At 31.9% G+C, this 21,698-nt stretch overlaps 4 protein-coding genes across 12 annotated transcripts in view; 2 read left to right on the plus strand and 2 right to left on the minus strand.

The window, feature by feature from the left end:
* The window catches only part of rig (gem nuclear organelle associated protein rigor mortis), a 40,721-nt gene extending 35,630 nt beyond the window's left edge, over nt 1-5,091 (plus strand). For all 7 annotated transcript variants that reach the window (XM_031982597.2, XM_031982592.2, XM_031982594.2 and 4 more), the window contains exons 3-16: nt 70-428; nt 529-852; nt 928-1,183; nt 1,253-1,481; nt 1,578-1,662; nt 1,738-2,107; nt 2,200-2,518; nt 2,596-2,832; nt 2,901-3,048; nt 3,128-3,385; nt 3,457-3,667; nt 3,742-3,948; nt 4,024-4,459; nt 4,532-5,091. In XM_031982597.2, the coding sequence (XP_031838457.2) occupies nt 70-428; nt 529-852; nt 928-1,183; nt 1,253-1,481; nt 1,578-1,662; nt 1,738-2,107; nt 2,200-2,518; nt 2,596-2,832; nt 2,901-3,048; nt 3,128-3,385; nt 3,457-3,667; nt 3,742-3,948; nt 4,024-4,459; nt 4,532-4,773 (3,681 nt within the window). In that variant the 3' untranslated portion in view covers nt 4,774-5,091. The remainder of the gene's footprint in view (nt 1-69; nt 429-528; nt 853-927; nt 1,184-1,252; nt 1,482-1,577; nt 1,663-1,737; nt 2,108-2,199; nt 2,519-2,595; nt 2,833-2,900; nt 3,049-3,127; nt 3,386-3,456; nt 3,668-3,741; nt 3,949-4,023; nt 4,460-4,531) is intronic.
* On the minus strand, nt 31-6,497 carry Nup37 (nuclear pore complex protein Nup37). Of its 2 annotated transcripts, XR_012998470.1 has the most exons (6): nt 6,348-6,497; nt 5,844-6,041; nt 5,372-5,736; nt 5,051-5,288; nt 1,585-1,955; nt 31-1,463 (listed from the first exon to the last, which is right to left on the minus strand). XR_012998470.1 is itself a non-coding variant. In XM_031982618.2 (5 exons), the coding sequence occupies exons 1-5, from the start codon at nt 6,495-6,497 to the stop codon at nt 1,923-1,925; spliced, it is 984 nt and encodes a 327-aa protein (XP_031838478.2). In that variant the 3' UTR covers nt 31-1,922. The 2 variants fall into 2 exon arrangements, 1 of the variants encoding a protein (XP_031838478.2); XM_031982618.2 differs by having other exon boundaries at nt 31-1,955.
* Nucleotides 6,498-6,867: 370 nt separating this feature from the next.
* Ranbp21 (exportin-5-like protein Ranbp21) lies at nt 6,868-13,066 on the plus strand. Of its 2 annotated transcripts, none has more exons than XM_031982610.2 (9): nt 6,868-7,019; nt 7,912-8,612; nt 8,696-9,013; nt 9,138-10,541; nt 10,626-10,880; nt 10,957-11,080; nt 11,167-11,503; nt 11,591-11,960; nt 12,046-13,066. In XM_031982610.2, the coding sequence occupies exons 2-9, from the start codon at nt 7,926-7,928 to the stop codon at nt 12,205-12,207; spliced, it is 3,657 nt and encodes a 1,218-aa protein (XP_031838470.1). In that variant the 5' UTR covers nt 6,868-7,019; nt 7,912-7,925; the 3' UTR covers nt 12,208-13,066. The 2 variants fall into 2 exon arrangements, with proteins under 2 accessions (XP_031838470.1, XP_031838471.1); XM_031982611.2 differs by lacking the exon at nt 6,868-7,019 and adding an exon at nt 7,030-7,215.
* On the minus strand, nt 12,924-21,389 carry Ac13E (Adenylyl cyclase 13E). Its single transcript, XM_031982590.2, has 8 exons — nt 20,893-21,389; nt 20,183-20,482; nt 18,660-20,101; nt 18,330-18,584; nt 17,799-18,250; nt 17,564-17,719; nt 17,037-17,236; nt 12,924-16,960 (listed from the first exon to the last, which is right to left on the minus strand). Exons 2-8 carry the CDS (start codon nt 20,470-20,472, stop codon nt 15,292-15,294), a joined length of 4,464 nt encoding a protein of 1,487 aa, XP_031838450.2. The 5' UTR covers nt 20,473-20,482; nt 20,893-21,389; the 3' UTR covers nt 12,924-15,291.
* Between the last annotated feature and the right edge of the window lie 309 nt (nt 21,390-21,698).

Raw genomic sequence — 21,698 nt, forward strand, 5'->3', positions numbered from 1 at the left:
ATTTAATATACAATAAATACATAATTCATATAATTTCATAATTAAATCTTATTTATTGTTCTTTTTCAGGGTAAACAAGCTATAGGCGTAGATTGGTCTTACAAAACTCCTTTCTTATTATATTCGGCAAGTTCTGATGGATACATATTATCATGGAATGTTCATTTTAACGTTACCTCTATCATCTCATTGGGAAAAGTAGCACCTACTTGTATTTCTTCTTGTCCGCATCATTCTCACCTTGTGGCAATAGGATCTAAAAGTGGCTTAGTTTATATAGTTAATTTTGAAGGAAAAGGAACAATAACATATAAATTAAGAGGACATGATACAGAGATCGTTAGTTTGTCTTGGTGTCCTTCAGAACGTAATGTGATAAATGGAAATCATAATAAAGACTTACTTTTAGCATCTGGCGGGAAAGACAGGTAATTCAATAAGTTGTCACAATTACAAGTTGTGTATGACAGTAGTACCATAAACTGTTTAAGACTTTTTAAGTATAAAGTTATAAGTTTCTATTCGCAGATCAATTTATATTTGGAAAGCTGGTGGAGATGGACGTTATGAAACAATGATTTCATTGCCTGTGAATCCCATTGATACTCGTCAACACAGAAGTAAATTAAATTCAACTGTAGGTAACTGGATTACTATACGTTGGATAGAACCTAAATTATTGCTTGCAAGTTCCTTGTGGGGTGAATTAATTTCTTGGGATTTATCAATAATGACAAAGGGCAAACCTACTTGCAAATTAATACATGCGTGTCATAGTAGAGGTTTGTTTTGTATTGCACATATATCAAATCTACAAGAAAATCTGCTAGAAGATTGGAGAATCAAAAACAGGTTCCTATTGGAAAACTAATTCTAGAACTTGATGTACAAAATAGTTATTATAAGAATGCTTTTAATGAATTCCAGACATAAAATTTGGACATTGGCACAAGATCGCAGAGTTATTTGCTGTACAATAGAAGAAAATAATGTTGATATAGAATATGACATTTACACACAAGGTGGATACATATATTGCATTGCAGCTTGTCCGTTAGATACTTCACATATTGCATTTGGAGTAGGAGATTCAATGATACGATTATGGAATTTATCAGAAGCGCATATTAATTCTTTTGATATAACAATTTTATGGCAAAAAATTATGGGGAAGATTCGTGCAGTAAGAACATATTTTTGACATTATTTATGACATAATAACAGAGTATAATACAATTTCCATTGCACCTAGATATCATGGCATCCTGAGAAAGAAAACTTGTTAGCATATGCAACTGAAGAAGGTCGAATTGGTGTTTTTGATACAAATGGTAACAAACCACCTACTTTATACAGACAATATCATAGAAATACAGTATATACCATTCATTGGGGTCCACATCCAGAGAGTAAGCAGCATGTTTTGTACTCCTGTGCTGAAGGAGAATGTGTATATTATGATCCTGTGAAACCAAATCAAGGTAACGTCTTACATGTTTTGGTTAAAAATAAGTGGTAACTATGTTAATTATTGAAATTATATGTTTTAATTGATATAAGATTATCCTTTTCACTAGAACCTACATCTATATTTAAAAAAGATTGTACAGAATTCACTTGGAAGCCAGATTTTTCATGTTTAACAGTAGGATTTGAGAATGGGTAAGTTCTCAAATGTATAATATGCATTAAATGTGTCAAATCTTCTTTCAATTTATGCTTTCGATCATTTCTCAGATCAATTTCATTTCTCAATCGGAAGTTCGAACTGTGTGGGTTTGCTAAATTTTCTTCTGCCATGGTGCATTGTTTAGTGTGGCATCCAGAGAGTACAGCAACAGATTCAACATATTCTCCACTAAGAAATTATTTGGCTGTTGCTTTTGAGTCGCCCACAATAATGGTCTTTGACTTATCCAATTTTATAAATCATTTAACAAAATTAACAGATCCAGCTGAAAATGATAATGAAAAAAAATGTGAGGCTTACAAAGTACACGAAGTTGTAGCTACCTTAACTGGGCATGTTAAAAATGTTGTTTGTTTAGCATGGAATCCTTATATTAGTGGACAGTTAATATCCGGTAGTTATGATTCTACTGCACAAGTAAGATAACATAGCTTTGTAAATATTATATTAATAATTTCTATAGAAAAAGATTTATACATTTTGTTTACATAAAATCTATTGTTCTTTAGGTATGGAATGTGGAAACGCAAGAATTAATAGCCACTTACAAAGGTCATACTGGTCCTATACTGTGTTGTATGTGGAGTCCATTACATTCTGATTATATCATAACAGGCTCAATAGATTTTACTGTACAAGTGTGGAAAGTTACATGCAATAATGCCATAACTCCACCAGAAGTATTACATAAAAATCCAGTTAAAAAAAATAAAAAAAATCAGATTAAAACAAATAAAGCCACTGATCCTTCACTTAATAATGGTATAACAGAATTGACTAATGCCATCTCAGAGTGTTCAGTTTCGAATGTTTCTCAATATCCGCAAAGTATGAGAGCAATATTCTTTGTTATACTATTATAATTGTGTTCTTTTGGAATATCAATAATAAAATGTTTATTTCAGAATCAAAAGCGTTATCAATGAAAGAAGTAAAAAAGAAGAAAGGCGAAAGAACACCATATTTTGCTAAAAGTACTAAAATAATGAATAATAAAACACATTTGCTTAATTCTCTTATAAATATTTCAAAGAATGTAAAATATGAAAATGAAAACATTGAACAACATCAAGATACATATTATATGCAACCATTATTGTTTTCGTCAAAAGATAATTTCATGTCATTTCTTACCACCGACAGTAAGTAATTTATTATTATGTTAAAGTATACATGGAAGATTATCATGTTTATCATTGTAAACTTACAGAAAATGCTCACATAGAGGAACGAAGACATAATGTAGTTACAGAGATGGATGTATGGTGTGATAATCTTAAACAAAATTTAGATGAAGCTGCCAAAGAAAATCGCCTCAATGACTTTCTCGTTTCACTTTCAGCTAGTTTATCTATGAAGTATGCAATCTCACTTATTTATTATATAAAGTGTGATTAAAATTATGGTGAAACTAATAATCTAACAACTATATTTTAGAACATGGAAAGAAATGTGTGAATTATATGCATATCAATTAATAAACGAGGGCAACCCTTATAAAGCAGTATCCTACTTACTTTGTATACATAAAACGTACAAAGCAATAGAAGTGTTCCAGAATGTAAATTTACACAAAGAAGCATATGCTCTCGCAAGATGTAAACTTGAACCTGACGATCCAATTCTAATCGATATATTACAAAACTGGGCCAAATATACCGCGCACGTTGGCTGCTTTGAAGAAGCAGCATACATGTAACTTTTTACATAATTAAAAAGTATATTAAATGCTATGTTCTAATCTAATTTTATAATTACGTTTTTAGTTACATTAAATTGGGAGATTTTCCTAATGCAGTAAAATATCTTGCGCTGCGTAAAGATGCAAATACTCTGACAACCGCAGCTGAAATTGCAGTTTTATGTGATGATGATAATCTTAGCAAATCTTTAGCTGAGGAAGCATCAATTGTAGCTTTAAAAAATTTACAATATGATTTAGTTCGAGATATAATCACAAAGTTTGAACATCTTAAGGTATATTCATATCGCATAATCATTTCTTCCTTTAAATATTTAATAGAATAATTACAAATTTTAATGTGTTTTAGTATCGAGAAATACATATAATAGTTTTCGAAGAACTTCAGAAAGTAATTGAAAGGAATGTAACAGTCGAAACAGTTCAAATGTGGTTAAATGGAGAATTGAATGATGGTGTATTGCGTGCTTTAGAAACAACTTGTAAAGATTATTATTCTTATTACAACGATTTATGTCAAGGAAACTTCTGCAGTACTTTTGAAGATGAGCAGATGGTATATATAATATTTTATGTAAATAATACAATTCAAATCAACTGATTCATAACATTAAAAAATTTTCAATTTCAGTTATGGTTAGCTGTTAGCTACAACATTGCATTGGCAATCATTTCTCCTGAAAAACAACAGCAATTAAAACACATTGTTACTGCATTAAGTAACATTGCACAATTCGAAACATTGAATCGAAAAAATTTTAAAAATCAGTATAATGTCTTAATGGAAATTATTGTAAAGTTGGATACTAAAGATCCAACAAATATGGAAAGTATTTATACAAAAACTGATTATCCTGTGTCGATTAGTTTACGAGCATATTTATGCTATGCTTTTTTGAACTGGCTTGTAGATAATATAGATGAAGAGACTGTTAACGTGAATATACACGTTTATATCAATTTAATAGAAAACTTGATTGAGGATGTTCTAAATAAACAAATAGTGAAACAATGCTCAATAAAAAATGAAATTACAAAACTAGAACGTCAAGTAGCATCTGCATTGTGTAAGTCATATAAGTGTAAGTTAAATAATTTATTTTTGTTTCAACTAAAGAACGCGTTAATTTCTTTATTAGGTAAAACACCAAAGGACGATATAAATGAGGAAAATGCAGAACTTCTTGTCCAAAAACTGAATATGTTAAAAATTGAAAAGAAGCAACTTCTGGATGAACTAGTTTGTGTTCCTAATCCAGTTATGGTATACAGCAAAGCAAACGAATTGGGCAGTAAATTGTTAGATGAAACTCTTAAAACTAAGTTTCTGAATGTAGTTTCTGAAGCATGGACAAAAGCCACCTCAGAAGTAAAATTTTAAACGCGCTTAATTTTTCTATAAATAATGACTCAACAGACAGGACGTTTCTTATTGGATTAATCGATACAAGTACAAAAAGATTAAGACATAGATTCCTCACTACACTTACATAATTAAAAAATTATGTAACTCGTTTGACAATATATCCAACTTCTGATAAGGATAAATTAGAAAAATAGGAGTTATTTATATAAATTAACTGTGTTACAAAATTTTTTATTTTAAAAAAATAATACAATATATAACAAATTATTAGTGTTTTTTAATTCAGACTTACTTTCCAAAAACGAATCTCTCTATCACTTGCAGCACAAATATATGGCAACTCATAATGCCATGTTATTCCACCTATCAATTTAACTTGTCCGCATAGTATTTGTTCGTTAGATTTTATATTCCTTACTTTTAATAAATTATCTGGTCTACCAATGGTTGCTACTAAGTGATCGTAAGCAAGAGAAAATTTTACTATTAATCCACCTTCAATATGAAGGGGACTCGATTCTTGAGGTAAACTAAAAATTAAAGAAAATACATGTTTAATGTAAAACAACTATTGATCAAATAATTTTCTATAGTTTAAATTTATTCAAGTTACCTAAGTTTAGATATATCCCATAGAAGTAATTTCCCTGCAGCTATACCAGCTATTTTGAAAGGATTAGATCCCCAATCAACTGACATTAAGGGAACAATATCTGCATCAAGGGACATAATTGCTTGTTGACTTCGTACATCATACATGTGAATCAATCCATTTTTTTCTCCTACAAGGAGTTTGCCAGGTTTTTCAGAGTGAAAACGTATAGTCATGCCAGGTGATGTTAAATTCAATGTAGAAATACATCTTCCTTCTTCGTTGACTGCCCAGAGTTTACACGTATGATCATCAGATACAGAAGCTAATATTTCACCTTCAGTTTCGTAACAAATTGAATTTACATAGTCCTTGTGCCCTTCCATCTTATATTATGAGAAAAAGAATATTATTATTGTTATTATTAGTTATAATGTTAATGGTGTATTATTTTCGAACTAAACATATTTCATCAATAAATGCATTATTTTACCTCCCATATAATATTATCAGATATGTTACTACAATATAATCTTATTTTAAAATCTGCTCCAGCAACACAAAACTTCAATACTTTTGGTACTACACTCAAGCAGGTTTCTGGACTCCAAGCAACTGCATGTGGTCTAGTTTTATGACGGAATGTTCTAAAATGATTATATGCAATATCTTCCACTGTTTCATCTTCATCCTAATAATATATAAATAATAACGTTCATTTACTAAATTAATAAATTTCTTAATTGTTAAAGCCATTTTCATGTTGAAAATATATTTAATTTTTTAAATGAAACAAAAATATTTGTCATGTGAAATGTATCTTTCGAATAATACATAGGACTGATTACTTTTATTAATTAAAACGAAATACTTTTACTTGTATTTATTTCAATATCTAATTTATTTCATGCTTTAATGACATTTTAGATATTTCTATTTCAAATTACGTACAAGTCTGATTTAAATTATATTCGGTTACATACATAAAAGTCTTTACCTGAAACTTAATAGTACCAATAACAATTTCTTCGGCAAGGGCAATACAAATTAAATGTTGAGACCATTCATATGGTGAAAATTCAACACAATAAATTTGTTTAGAAAATTGTAATTGAAACGTAGGCGGTGTAGTCAAAGCTTCATCCATCCTGTATTCGTATTCTCGCTCCCAATATAGTTATATTCGTATTAAAATTGACAAAAGATCGCCGGCATAACCTTCAAAATTTCACGAAGAAAGTAGACTCTTCAAATTTAAAAATACAAATTTTAAGAAATTTTAAGTGAACAGTAAATGATAATTAGTAGTATCTACTTTAATGTATCAATTTATTTATAATACGATTATTTTGTGTGTCATTATGTTACAATTGCGATTGTAATGTTGTATAAACATAAAAAAACATGCGAGTTTTCCAAGGTGAGGTTAGGTTGAATTCAAATCATCTAGAGGGCAGTAGGTATTTTACGTATGGTATATGTAATCGTTCAACGTGCCGCGTATCTCTCGGAAACGAATTTATTTTGCTAAGTACAAGATCAGGGTTCGTGCACGCCGCGAATTTTTGACTCCTGGAGCAACAACCAGATATGAATTGACAGACCGTATTGGCACAAATCTTGCCAAACTATATCTTCGATCCGTCTCGATCCACGATCGCGTTACAAGGTGAGTACTTTCTGTCAAGGCATGCTGACCAGAACATGCTGTGCACACTTCACAAGCTGCTTCGCCTCGTGTTTTCCTATCATTTTAATTACATCATTTTGTATCATCTGCGTTTTATGTAGAGTTTTATTAATTCATGTAGGCTAACGTAATATACACAAAGCGGTAATACTTTTCACGAAACACGTTCAGTTTTGTAAGTTTGTTTCCAATTTTGAATTTTAAAAAAAGGAGTATTATTTTTGTAAATTTTGAACCTTACCTGCTATTTTGTTCTTTGTGTTCTTATCATTCAACAAGGTATGTGTGTCATTTATAGACATCATGTACAGTGAACACAAAATAAAACTTTATTTAATATGTATATGTAATATTTATAAAAATGCTTGCAGTAAAACATGAATGAGTTATTGGATTTTATCATTTGAAGTTGAAATTAATAAATCAATAATATTTCTTATACATATAATTTATAGGTAAAACATTTTAGTATCATTTCTTTACTAAACTGTGGTTTTTACTTGAGTCTTATAAAAACATAAGTCAATTATCATTTGTGTAAAATATAATGAATCTGCTTTTTGATTACTGATTTAATTATATTTATTATTAAGCACGATCAATTTATTATGTAATTATTTTATTAAGTTTAAGCTAGATAAAAAATATGTGAAAGAAACCTTATAATTTATGTATTCTGTAATAAAATAATAGACAATTAAATTGTGTAATGTGTGTGTTTTATTATCAGAAATAAAAAAATTGCATATATTTGATTAATTTGAACTATTCTTTTGTCCATTGTGATAAATCAAATATATTTAATAGAAAAATAAAAGTATAAACTTATATAAAAAATTATATTACATCATTATACTTTCAATTGTTTCAGCGTAATAGATAGGGATGGAGTTCGGAGTGGGCGATGTTGCCCAAATATCAGCAGAACTTGCTCAAGTAGTTGAAGTAATGATGTCTCCAAATGTGCCGCAACAGCAACGTTTGGAAGTGTATAATGCTTGTGAACGATTTAAAGAATCTTCTCCTTTATGTGCACAATGTGGATTATATCTAGCACAGAAATCACCAAATAGAAGTTCTGTAGTTCGTCATTTTGGATTACAACTTATGGAGCATTGTATTAAATATCGGTGGACTCAGATATCGCAATCAGAAAAGATATTTATAAAGGAAAATGCAATGAAACTGCTTCAAGAAGGTACAGAACCATTGTTGCAAGAAGAAGCTCACATTAAAGATGCATTATCTCGAGTTGTGGTAGAAATGATAAAACGAGAATGGCCACAACAATGGCCTACACTTCTTGCTGAACTTAGTCAAGCTTGTACAAGGGGTGAAAGTCAAACTGAATTAGTTCTTCTTGTGTTTCTAAGGCTTGTGGAAGATGTTGCACTTCTGCAAACATTAGAATCCAATCAAAGGAGAAAGGATATATATCAAGCACTTAACACGAATATGGCTGAGATTTTCAGCTTTTTTTTGAGATTGATGGAACAACATTTTTCAGAATTTCAAAAGAAAAATAGCTTAGGGTGCACGTCTGAAGCAGCAACACATAGTAAAGTTGTACAGGTATATTTAACATAACAATTTTAAAGAATAAAAATTACAAGTTTAATATATAAAAATTTTACTCGATTGCTCTTATTTGATAGGTAGTATTGTCTACACTGACTGGATTTGTAGAATGGGTTTCTATTAATCATGTCATGGCGGAAGATGGTAGATTATTGCAAATATTATGTCTTCTACTGGGAGATCCAATATTTCAGTGTTCAGCAGGTGAATGCCTGTTACAAATTGTAAATCGCAAGGGGAAAGCTGAAGATAGGAAACAGTTAATGATACTATTTTCCGAAGATGCTCTAAGGTATATTTATGCAGCAGCAACTGCCGCACCACCTGTTACTGGGTCAAATGAATTTATCAATTCTTCAAATAACCATTACCTGTTTTTAAAAAAACTGACACAGGTAAATTTTATTCTGTTTCTTTTTGATAGGAATGAAAATGTAACATTAGCTTATTCAACATATGCGTAAATTACTTTTCTCTTTAATCAAAGCATAAAGAAACTAATAGCAATTATGAATTTAGGTATTAACTGGAATGGCAACTCAACTCTGTACACTTTGGGGTAAAGATGATGGTTCTAGTATTAGACCAACACACTTCAACATATTTTTGGACACAGTAATGACTTTTACCATGTCTTCAAGTTTAACACTGATACACATGGCAAATGCAATCTGGATAATGTTATTTAAACATGAACAAATAAAACAGGATCCACTGTTGTTAACTTACATACCAAAATATGTAGAAAGCACAGCTCCGAAATTAATAAAAGTTGCGTATCCAAGCGGTAGACAAAGTAATGGAATGAGCACTTATTGTCTTGCCGATTACGATTCAGAAGAAGAATTCAATGTATTTCTTCATAGATTCAGAACAGATTTATTGGAAGGATTTCGGCAGGCAACAATGGTAGCACCATTAGTAACATTTACTTATGTACAACAATGGCTAACGGCTAAGATAACAAAAGGAATGGCAGATCTTGGATACAAAAGTGATCTGAATGATCCACAATATCAAGAGTGGGAAGCTCTTGCACAAGCTTTGGATTCTGTTGTATCCAGAATTTTATTGATTAATGAACGACCAAGTGTACAAACTGGCTTACAACTGTTAGAATTATGTCTCGGTTATTCTCCCCAAGATCCTTGGTTATTGTCAGCTTTGCTGTCTTGCATTAGCGCTCTATTCGTTTTTCTGTCCATGTCAACTGGTTCAATGGCTATGCCAGGAGTAGCTATTCTACCAAGAGTGCTGGAAAAGATTTTTGCTGCTTTGGTATTCGAAGCACCTGGAGAAACGAAGGGTACTCGATCCAGGGCAGCTAAAAATGTAAGACGTCACGCAGCTAGTCTCATGGTCAAGATTAGTTTGAAATATCCATTATTACTTCTGCCAGTTTTTGATCAGATACATACAATGGTTCGTGGATTAGCGAGAGAACCCAGTTCTTTATCCAAAATGGAGACTATCACTTTATACGCTGCACTGTTATTGATATCAAATCACTTCTGCGATTATGAAAGACAAACTAGATTTGTTGCTGAAGTAATTGGTGAAGGATCAACAAAATTTATTGCTCTTGGATCTGAAGCATTTAAGGGCCCATTAGAACTAATGAGATTCATAGGATTGGACAGACCTCCAGTTGAAAATATGTCAGAAGATCCAGCTGGTCAAAATCGAAGTGACTTGATGATTTGCATAGGTGCTATATTGAGTGTTGTGAAGCGGTGTTCCATTCCAGATGATCCAGACCGTGCTGCAAGAGGTAGCTTTGTTGCTGCACTCAGCGAAAGCGGAAATCCAGTATACAGGAATCCTGCCACACCTCATGTAATTCCACTTCTGCCTACACTTTTTGCATTACTCAGGGTAATGAATGCGCTGTTCACTCCTACGGCATTAGCAGCTTTATCAGAGGTAAGAAAATAACTAATAAACTTCGTTATTAAATAATGTTCTCCTTAATTAATTAGAAAAGAATCTAATAAATGCTGTTTTTAGGGATACAAAAATGCTCATGAACTACTGGAATCCGAAAAAGCAAATTTATTAGGTTTAAATGTAACAAATGATAATGCTTCTGAACCTGATCAATCTTCGAGTAATGCTTTAGTCCGAATGCAATCATTTCTCAGTACTGTTCATGATCAATGCTACCACATGTTAGGTAGTGGATGCCATATGATTGGAAGAGACTTTTATCAATTACCTGGTTTGGCACCAGCGCTTATTAATTCAGTTTTCTCTAATATGGAGGTGATTCTTTTTTGTCCTCGTTCTCATTGCTTTAGAGAAGTGTATTTACATTTTAAAACTTATTTGTTCGTTTCAGATGATTCCAGACTATAGATTACGACCTATCATACGTGTCTTCATGAAACCATTTATATATTCCTGCCCTCCTGCATTTTATGAAAGTGTTCTTGTACCCGTACTAGCTCATGTTTCTACACATAGTAATACATTGTTTTCTTTTATCCTTGCGTTTTGCAGTTCTTCTTTGTCAACATGTGTTAATATAACATTTTTATTGTATTTTTAGTGTGCCAAAGACTAAGTGCCAAATGGCAGTATATTGCACATCTTTACGAATCTGGTGGTTTAGATGAAGAAAATACTGACACACAAGAAGTTATTGCTGACATGTTAAATCGACATTTAACGAGAGACTTTGTAGATGTACTCAAAGTAGCCCTCGTTGGAGGTGCTGCTAGTGATGCGACGCCTCCTGACACAATGGAACACGAAATGGGAGGAATGGCAATAGACCCTCCTTCATCGCGTGGTAACAGCATAGTCGCTGAAGTGGTCAGTGAATTGGGTACCTTCGTTCTCCGACATCCATCTACATGTCACAGTGTTGTCTTATGCGTATTAGGGTAATGAATATTTTCAGTGTAATAATGTTTTTGTTTAGATATGAAAACAAATAAGATTTCAGATTAACAATATTTATTGTATAACAGGGCTTTGACTTGGAATGATTCAAATGCCAGTTTGAAAGCCACAATGCTAACTGGGCCAGTAGTACGAGCGTTAGCGGCTGATGGTAGTCTAACACCTGCTATGGCTGCTCATATTATGGTAGCTATCCTCCAAGGTTTACAGCTTCATGGACAACACGAAGCTAACCAGGGTTCCCTCGTAACTTTGGGTACACAAGTTTATGAATGTTTACGACCTAAATTCCCCAATATTATTGAAGTAATGCAAAAGATTCCGGGTATCAATCCTACCGATTTACAACGTTTCGACGAAAAGATGGCCGTAGTTAGTACTAAAGGAAATAAAGTTGAAAAAGGAAAGAAGGATCTTTTTAGGAAGATTACAAACCAGGTAAAATTCGACAAAGTCATTTTAGAAAAGAATGAAACAAAAAGGTGTTGTTAGGTAAACGCGTATTATGTGATATTTGTTACAGCTCATTGGTCGAAGTGTTGGTCAGTTATTCCGTAAAGAAGTAAAAATAGATAATTTACCACGAATAGAAGTTTTTGGAAAATCGCAACAAATACGTGTGGACGATATATCAAATAATTCGACTGACAGTGGTATCGCCGCTTTATTTGCAGGACCTACGTAGCAGAAACTACATTTAGATGGCCATATCACAAACATTTGGTCTCAATTGATAAATAACAATAAGTCATCGTGAAAACGACTTCCTACAGAAAAAAGATTGAACTATAAATAAGGAAATTCTCTACCGAAAATAAGATGTTATAGAATAAGTTTCCTTCGAGCAATTTTTTTTAATTATTCGTGAGGTTGAACGTGTGCATACAGTCTGGATTAGCTCGATGACACGTACGCAAATTTTATAATGTATGTGTCACAGATATAAAATAAAACTGATAAGATTACGCTTACACACGCATTCAACTTCATTTGTGAATAGTTTGTAAAAAAATCCAATGCTATTTATGAGAACCATCTTATTTTTGGTTTAGGATTTTAACATAAGCAAGAAACATTTTGTTCGATGAGTATCCAGGATGCGAGTGCGCGAGAATGTGTGTGTATGAATGGTGTGCATGGTGTGTAGAAGTACGAATTTGTAACATAAGAAAGACGTTCGTCGTTAAAGAACAATATGCAACACATCTGATATGACAAATTTATACAAAAAAAAGTTTAATAATTGGGCAATTACATATTAAGTTGCACGCATTTATTTTATTCTTTTTCATTCGCATAAAATTTCTTATAACAATGTAAAACAGCAGCATGATTTTAAACAATCACACAATCTGTAGAACAGTTTTGTAAACAATATTTCGCTATAATATAATACAGAGGTTGTTGATTTATATAAAACAATTTTTACAATTTGGTATAAAAATTTATATGCAAATCATTTATAATTGTTCTCGAACAAGTAAAATGTGTACATTTTTTGGCACTTTTTAAAAGCGCTGTTATAATATAATATCTCAAATCAATATTCGTGTTCTAAATGTTTCATTTAGGGGTTTATGCTATTTGAAAAAATTCAAAGAACATTCTTTACGTATTGAATTATTTCATTAAATGCAGATTTTATTTGCGGTTGGTGAGAATGTAGCATTCCATTTACTAACATTGTTCAATGTTAACTATTCATTGAAAAAGTGATATTTTCTTATTTAGTTATTACTCTTTTTCGAGTTATTTTTAATTAGTTTTATTAGTGTAGAAACTAGTATCTTAACTATCGCACGAAGTTTCGATTAACACTTTGTAATACGATCGCCATCGTGTATTTAATAGTGACAGTATTACATATGAAATCATGGATATTACTAATTGGTCACTAAATATGCGACAATCAGCGCAAATAGAATTTAAGTGACAGAAATAATGTAGGAATTGATCACGATAAAATGTTTAACAAAAAATAATTACAGTAATGAGTATACAGAGATTTAAAAATTATGATAATTTTTATTAGATATGTTGATGTATTTGAAAAATTACAAGTATCAATACTCAATATTAAAGTACGTTAGATACAGTTAATCTACCTATTATATTGAAAGTTACATTTATTTAAAATAAAAATTTACAAAGAGTTATATTTTGCCACAAAATAGTACTAAAATTTGTATGACAAAATAAAAATCTTTATCGATTTAAGATTTTATAAAATAGTTAAATTGACTATAGTATTAGGTACTAAGCAGATTTATTTTCCCTAATATAAATATACATTCATAAAAATTATGAAACCCATACTTATTTCGTTAAAGTACAAATAGAATCAAAAATATGGAGGGGGTTTTATTTACCCTTATAGATAACTGTTGCAATACATTTGCAGTTACAATAACAAAAGGGATTTTGGTTTCGTTTCAAATATCATTTCTCATACATCCCTTTTAATACTTCAGAAAAAATAATCGTTAGGTAAAAAAATATGATGGAATGCTAATTTATGAAACACGCCTTTATTAATAACATGGCAATCTGATGTAAATCCTGAAACACTGTTACAAAAGGATTTCAATAATTTATTTCTATCGTTGTTTAACTGGAATAGAATGCTATGTTCACATGAAATTACTAAGGTATTATATTTTTGAGAATTGTAGCAACCTTAAAACAGGTTTCTTTGTGGTTTAATCTCAACTATATAAAAAATCAATAAAAAGCGATTCAGAATTGCATTCGCTTGATTGGCGTATATAAAATTTAATAATTGAATAAGTATATAAGAATGTTCTTCTATTACCAGAAATCTATAGTTCTTAAAAATCATTGAATTTTATGCATTATTGAAAGATGGACTATAAGGTGAACGTTGATATTTCACTTCCCTGCGCATTTTTTTCAAAATTAAACCTAGGCTTATAAAGAACTCTAAATCCCTTATAATAATCAATAATAGGTATGCATATTAGATTAAATAAAAATCTTCGATCTCACTAATCGTAAAATCTCTGCATGAAACTCGAGGTACTTTGTTATGACACTTTGTTGACACTTCATAAGCGACTTGACTCTTTTCCAAATCCAGTTTTCAGTGCAACTAATTTTCTGATCAATTATTCGCGCTGATAGAAACAAATGAACTATATAATCTCATCGAAATTGGAGGAATAAAGAGAAGAAAATATAAGACTGATACTTCATAACGAGATAACTAATCGTTATTGAATAAGTCACACGTTTACTAGGAACTGTCGACGATGACCATTACGTTGATCATGTATTCGTTCATTCGTTCATTCGCGTCGTTCGTTCATACAGATAACACACAAACAACAAAGATGCGTACTATTTATCTGAATAAATGTCTCGCGTAGATTATATTCAAAGCAATATACAAAGGAAATTTTGTCTTAATTTGAAAACGAATCGGATTTTGTACTTTACAAAGGTAGGTTTTGGTAGGTTTCCCATCATATGCTCTTAAATTACAGAAAAAAAAGAAACTACAGCGAACATTTCATTAGAAATAAATATCTTTAATGAGCGAGCAATCGAAGAGCAAGGTACTTCTTACGTTATTCGCTTGTAAGATTGACGGTTCACCGCGAATTTATACAATTTATTACGAGATCGAAATATCATTAGAAGTATGACCGGAAAAGATCGTACGCTCGGTGTACGTGAAGTGTAACGTGAATATTGAAAAATTCGTAGACAAATCGTTTTGATTTGATCGTTAGGCGTTCGAGATTTACTTTTAAGCACTCGTCGTTGCATTAATATCGTTCTTCTTTCCTACTAATAAAAACACATCCATATTATCTTTTCCTTTAACATAAACTTGGCCACGCGGTTCAAATTCATATCGTTCTGAAAGGACGTCCAATGAGTTCTTGGCTACCTGTATCCTTCCAGCGACTCCGGTAGAATCCATTCTGGACGCTATGTTTACAGCGTCACCCCAAATGTCATAATACAACTTGGTAGCTCCGATTACGCCGGCAGTAACATCGCCGTAATTAAAACCGATTCTCAAAATTAGTTTAAAGCCTAACAAATCTTTGTTAAAGTCATATATTACTTTATGCATCGCCATAGCAAAGTCTACCAATTGAAAAATATGCGTGTGCTCGTGGTCACTTTGTTGCCTAACTTGCGGATTTAAGCCGCTTGCTGCCATAAATGTGCTACCGATGGTTTTAATCTTCTCCACGTTCGAGAATTCTTGCTTTTCTAAAAGCTCATCAAAGTCACCAATGAGTTCGTTGAGCACACGTAAATACTCTTTACCACCTAAATATGACTCATCATAAAGTTCATTGAAGTTCACTATACTCGCAAAGATAATTCCTACGGTCTTGTGATTTTGCGAATATTTCGCGGTCGTTTTCAATTGATCGGCAACATATTTCGGTATAATATTGTGCAAAAGCCAATCAGCTTGGTTCTTCATCGATTGTACACGACTTTTATCTCGTGCTGCTACGGCATTCCCGTGAAAGCTCAACCGATAACTGATCTCAAATTCGCGATTTAAAAACCAAACTAGTAATAGCAGTAGTATCATATCTAAAAAAATTTCAGAGTTGTACAATCTTTCGTTGTATTTCGTTTCCGCTTCTCGTTGTCTCATGAGGGTGAGTCTAGATTCATGAACAAGAGTATTGTCAAATCCTTCTTTCGCAGTAGTCTCGCTGATTAGATTTATACTTAAATTAGCGACTTGTTGATTTTGCAAAAAATTTAGATAATGCATCGAGTCGTTAGCAAATTGATTACCGAGATTCTCTTGACTATGCGATACGTGAGCCACTACAAGAAAAAGAAACAACATACCCATAAAGGTTACTAAGAAATTCTTCATCCAACAATTGAGTTGTGTGAAATTGCAAAAATGAACTAGGCCAACGAAAATCAAGTAACCGTAATAATATTCGAAATTATTCAAATTATGAAAATTGCTGCACGTGTAATTGAGCAGGATAGACGTACTCGGTAAACCAACTAAAATCGCGCCGCAGATATGCCAGGGATACCATTGTGAAAAGAATTGAAATATTTCTTGTATTAGTGTCGAATGAACCATATTCGGATATAAAAGCTGACGGACACAAAGTGACACCGCTATAATCTGAATCGCAGTGGCACATACTAAGAAAATCATGTAGTATAATGTCGGCTCGCAAAGTAAAAACAGCGAAATCGAGACGGCAGTGTAGACCAACGCCGATATTAAAATATCAAAATACGTATTGAACCTCGAGGTAGCCAGAGTGGGTGGATTACCACTGATACATTCGTTGACTTTATGAGCATTTTCTCTATATTCCTTTTCCATTTCCTTATTTTTGAAGAAAAGTGTCACGCTTGAAAGTGGTGGTTTCACAAAATATGATCGTTGAGAACTCACGTTATCTTGAACGCATCTTTGTAAAAAAAATCGTGTAAGTCTCATAGCTACTCTTTAAAGTTAATAAAATGAAATTAATATAATATATTCACCTGATTAATTGTAGATCAGATTGCTTTCTTAACTTATGAAAACATGCACCAAAAGTATCCGTAACTGCTGGAGGAAACGGATAGGGTGGTACCGAGGACGATGGCTCATGAACAGAGTTCAACGTCGAACTAGAAGTATAATAGCCACTCACTCTATGTGCCAATAAGTCTCCCTGAGCCATACCATTCATCAAAAATAACTAAAATATGAAAATTAACCGCTGAAGAAAAAAGAATGTACTAACATTGCAAATGAATAGTTTTAACTTGAAATTATATTACCATCACAGATAAGTTACAAGATATCTAATATTCAATATAGATTTCTCATATTGAATTAGGGATTTATGAGAACTCATCTCTTTTTTTATAATAATACAAACGAAATACTCGCATTCTTGCTATATTTAATTTGTACACAATTCATGAAACAATAGATGTAGAGGTTTATTTAGTAATAACACACATTGAGCTTTATATCTTGCAAATACCGTTTCATGTTTTACTATATTTTCAAATAATAATACCTGTTGTTGTATACTGCTGCGTCTACTATTACTTCTGATTCCAGAGTCTTTTCTACTACACATTGAAGAGGCACGACTGAGTGGCTCTTGACCAGATAATAAAGGACTAGAAGGTACAGGGTTTGGATCCATTTCAATGTTATTCTGAGACGTATTCTGTAACGATATATAACTTATATACAAATGAGATAATATAGCTGAACAATGTATATAAAACTTTATCGACGTAATTGACCTGCCTAAATCCATTACGATCTTCGTATGATTGAGATTCAATTTTCGATCGTTCAGCAATAATGGCTTTGGCTTCCTCCATTTCTAACGGGGTCATTTCTTCTGTAGTCCGTTGTCTTTGTAAGTATTTCCACGGTTTATTCCGTACTTTTTTCTTTCCGTAACTAGCAACGGATATAGGACTTTTATTCGCATTTTCTTTCCCATCTCCAGTATCGGTATCTCCATTTTCAGAGTCTAAGATACTCGGTAGAGAATTTGCTTTCATTCTATAACTATTTGTGTTAGTAACCATATGGAGATAATGATATTTTGATTTAGATTGACTATTGCAAGAGGCCACGCGATGACGTGATTGCATCAAAGGAGATATACTCTTTGGGGACACAATGTTAGTTATGAATTGACTGGTGAAATCTGATTTTCGCCCTTTGATAAAGTAGGTTTTTATACCTAGAATAAGAATGTATTTTTTATATTGTTGCTAGAAACTGTTCCTACCCACAGTTTTTCATAATTAATAATTGTATACCATTTATCAGATCCCCTTCTTCTGTAATGTATTGATCATTCAAAAAACTCAATGTGTTTTCACTTAAATGAACTCTTCCTGGTTTTCCAGTGCTTTCTAACTTATTTGCCAATGTCACATCATTAGACCAAACATCGAATTTAAATCTTTTAGTACCTACAATTCCACATAAGACAGTCCCAGTGTGTACCCCTACCCTCATGTTAACACCTTCTCTTCTTTCTATATCAAACTGTTTTATAGCTTCTATCATAGCTGTTCAAGAATATACGTGGATTATTTTGTACATCTATGTTACTTTTTTAAAACGTTAAACAAAAGGTAAATTACCTAATCCCATTTCGATACAGCATTTCGCATGATCAGGTCTTGGTTCTGGGCATCCGCTTACGCAATAATAACAATCCCCTAACGTTGAAATTTTCTCACACCCGTGATGTTCACACAAATCATCGAATCTCTCAAACAGATCGTTTAAAATGCCTACCAATTCTTCTGCACTTTTATTGGAACTCATTCGAGTAAACCCAACAATATCAGCAAATAAAATACTAACATTTTCCATCGAATGCATATTGAAAGGACGAAATAGTGAACGTATATCTGTATTATTGGACGGTATAGACCCTTTCTTCAGAGAATCTTCACGCTCCCTTTCCCGCTCACTTTCTTCCATTAACCAGTCTGCGACTTTCGGTGGCATTACCGAGTGAATCATTTTTTCTTTAAGTTGCTTCTCCATTTCTAGTTGACGGCGAACTAATAGCGATTGACCAACTTTCATAAATGTACCGCGCATTCTTACAAAAGTCATTATTAAAATATGTATTCCTATCAAATGAATGCAAACTTGCATCAGGATTCTTATTCCGAGACTTGTAGAAAAATAATTATCATCTGAGAATGAACGACTGGATATGTTGCTACTTAAAAAATAACTTGACATTTCATCACTTTTATGGGGCATTATATTTTCTCTCAATACTGAGGTTGTACTGTTTGCACCTTTGGAAATTAAGTCATTAGAAGAAGCATTTATAGTAGAATTAATATTAGCTAATGTTGATATTATGCTGGAATTCAAATTCTTTAAAACACTTGTATTGTTTAAAGCTTCAGACAATTTTCCGATTACAGCTTGGGTAGGCAACTTCGGTTCAAGCACAGATAACAGTTCTGAATGTTGAAACAACGGTACTGTTTTCGTGTTTGCTCTTGCATATTCGTTGTCATTACGCATCACATTTGAAAATTGACTGTCGCTGAAATTCCTCAATATTTTGGTATAATCTAGTACAGAATTATTTCCCGTAGAATTAACTGATAAACTATAATCGCTAAAAAACTTCTCCCTTGCAGTTTTTGTACCATATAAGTAGGCAGTCAAAAATTCAAATAAGAAGGAGTAAACTGTAGATATACCCACACAAACATACAATGGCATCGGTAATACAGTGTAAATCAATAATAAAATCTCCGAGCACAATGCAAAATGTCCGACTAGAGTTAAGCCATCTATGTAAGGTGGTACTATTGCAAGAAAAAGTAATGATAAGATACAAAGCATAGATGCAACTCCTAGCGAAATTTGTAACACATAGGTTCTATAATAGTCTGTATGCGTTAAGTATAAGACTGCTGAAACCATTGCACCAATAATTGTAAATACTACTGTTATGATTGGCCATGTTGTAGTATTATATTCTGTTCCAATTACAATAAAATATGCCAACCATGATAAAGAAACCAATAAAATATATGTCAAGGCATATCTAAAATATATATATAGTATATGTATAATACAAATTATATCTCTAACTATAAAACAGACTAAACAGTATTGTACTACATACCGAAATCTTAATCTAATTTGTGGAAAGGCACTTCTTTTAAATTGTTCTTCAAGTATTTCTGAATCAAATTTTGGATTCCACCAAGATCTTGGAGCTGCTCGTTCAAATGGTACTGGAAGGCTAATTCCACAACATCCTAGACCTTGACCGCTATGTGCCAAATATGTTTGTATATACGGTGCTAGAGATATATGAATTTCATCTGCAGCACCTTCGCTATCATCTTTAGCTCTTGTAAAACTAACAGACGAGCTACGTTTTCGATTTAAAGGAGGTGTCATACTTGACATTCAAATAATACTAAAAACAAATGTAATTTTAATTTGTATTATTTATATAAAAAAATAAATCATTTTACAATATAACATACAATAAAAAAAATCAGTGTATAATTACGTGGTAAATGTATTGTAAAAGAAATGAACATTCTATCAAGATTATTTAAAAATATACATTTAAAACATGATTTTCAGTAATAGTCATATTACTGAATATATAGAAACATTTGTAATTTTAATTTGTGTTTATACTTAAAAAATAATTTAACAGTTAGTGGATATATTAGGCTCATCCAATTACAATGAAGGAAGTTATAGAATATTTATTTCAAATGACAGTGTATTTCTTAACTTGATTTACAAAAAATGATGCTACCATAAAAAAGATATCCATAGTTATATACGATATTCCTTTTGATAAAAAAAACTTACAATCAGTTAATTCACTTCAATCACTGGCGAAATCGCCACAAAACTAAGGAAATCATCTTCCCCGCTGACATCGGAGATTCTTCGCTTAATCAGCTTGCTTTGAAAAATGTCATTTTGGCTTTTGACCTTTTTACGTGGCGTTCTCAGCGTACGTGAGAAGAATGATTGTTTTAAGCACCAAAACTGAAACCAATTCGTTGTAACGAGTTTACAATTATATACCATTAAAAATTCCCAAATGTTTCGAATTTTCTCTTCTATAATGCACCATGGCCATCTTGAATCTATCGATGACAGCGCCCACAAATAGAAAGCTCATGCATTAACAGATTCAATCATGCTTTACGAATGATGAGTTACACCACAGACGAGGTATAGGATAGACATTGCAAGCTTATGGGGCTCGGTGTCATATGTTCTGAATTACCAACTGTGTGAAAAATCAGAGGTTTTGCTCTGCCCTCTACGCCTAGGAACGGTCAATAGGAAAACTACATCAAGCATAATGATTAAAGTTGACCAAGTAGTACATATGATAAACTAGCATACAAACGTATTGGTTGCAATGTTGCCATGTCTTCAAACTTCCAAATGTGCGAAACTACATATTAGTATTTTATGAATTTATGTCATATAGTACATTTATTAACGTTTTAAAGTTATTAATACATAGTTTTAAATACAAATGGTTTATAATTCATAAAACATTTTAAAATGTATTATCCGAATTACTCGTAAATTATTATCTGACAATATTATTAATAAAAATATCATATTTTTACGAATTCTTTCTAATATTTTTAAAC

The sequence above is a fragment of the Nomia melanderi genome, chromosome 4 (assembly GCF_051020985.1).
Source record: "Nomia melanderi isolate GNS246 chromosome 4, iyNomMela1, whole genome shotgun sequence".
NCBI lineage: Eukaryota > Metazoa > Arthropoda > Insecta > Hymenoptera > Halictidae > Nomia > Nomia melanderi.

Bases quoted from the DNA above. Each gene is read 5' to 3' on its own strand.
- Nup37 (XM_031982618.2), bottom strand. From the start codon at position 6,497: ATGGATGAAGCTTTGACTACACCGCCTACGTTTCAATTACAATTTTCT. The intron at 6,042-6,347 runs GTAAAGACTTTT...ATATATTATTAG, and splicing joins TTGGTACTATTAAGTTTCAG to GATGAAGATGAAACAGTGGA. The intron at 5,289-5,371 runs GTAACTTGAATA...TTTAATTTTTAG, and splicing joins TGGGATATATCTAAACTTAG to TTTACCTCAAGAATCGAGTC.
- Ranbp21 (XM_031982610.2), top strand. From the start codon at position 7,926: ATGGAGTTCGGAGTGGGCGATGTTGCCCAAATATCAGCAGAACTTGCT. The intron at 9,014-9,137 runs GTAAATTTTATT...TTATGAATTTAG, and splicing joins TTTTAAAAAAACTGACACAG to GTATTAACTGGAATGGCAAC. The intron at 11,961-12,045 runs GTAAAATTCGAC...TATTTGTTACAG, and splicing joins TTAGGAAGATTACAAACCAG to CTCATTGGTCGAAGTGTTGG.
- Ac13E (XM_031982590.2), bottom strand. From the start codon at position 20,472: ATGTCAAGTATGACACCTCCTTTAAATCGAAAACGTAGCTCGTCTGTT. The intron at 20,102-20,182 runs GTATGTAGTACA...TATATATTTTAG, and splicing joins CAAATTAGATTAAGATTTCG to ATATGCCTTGACATATATTT. The intron at 16,961-17,036 runs GTGAATATATTA...TTTTTTACAAAG, and splicing joins TCTGATCTACAATTAATCAG to ATGCGTTCAAGATAACGTGA.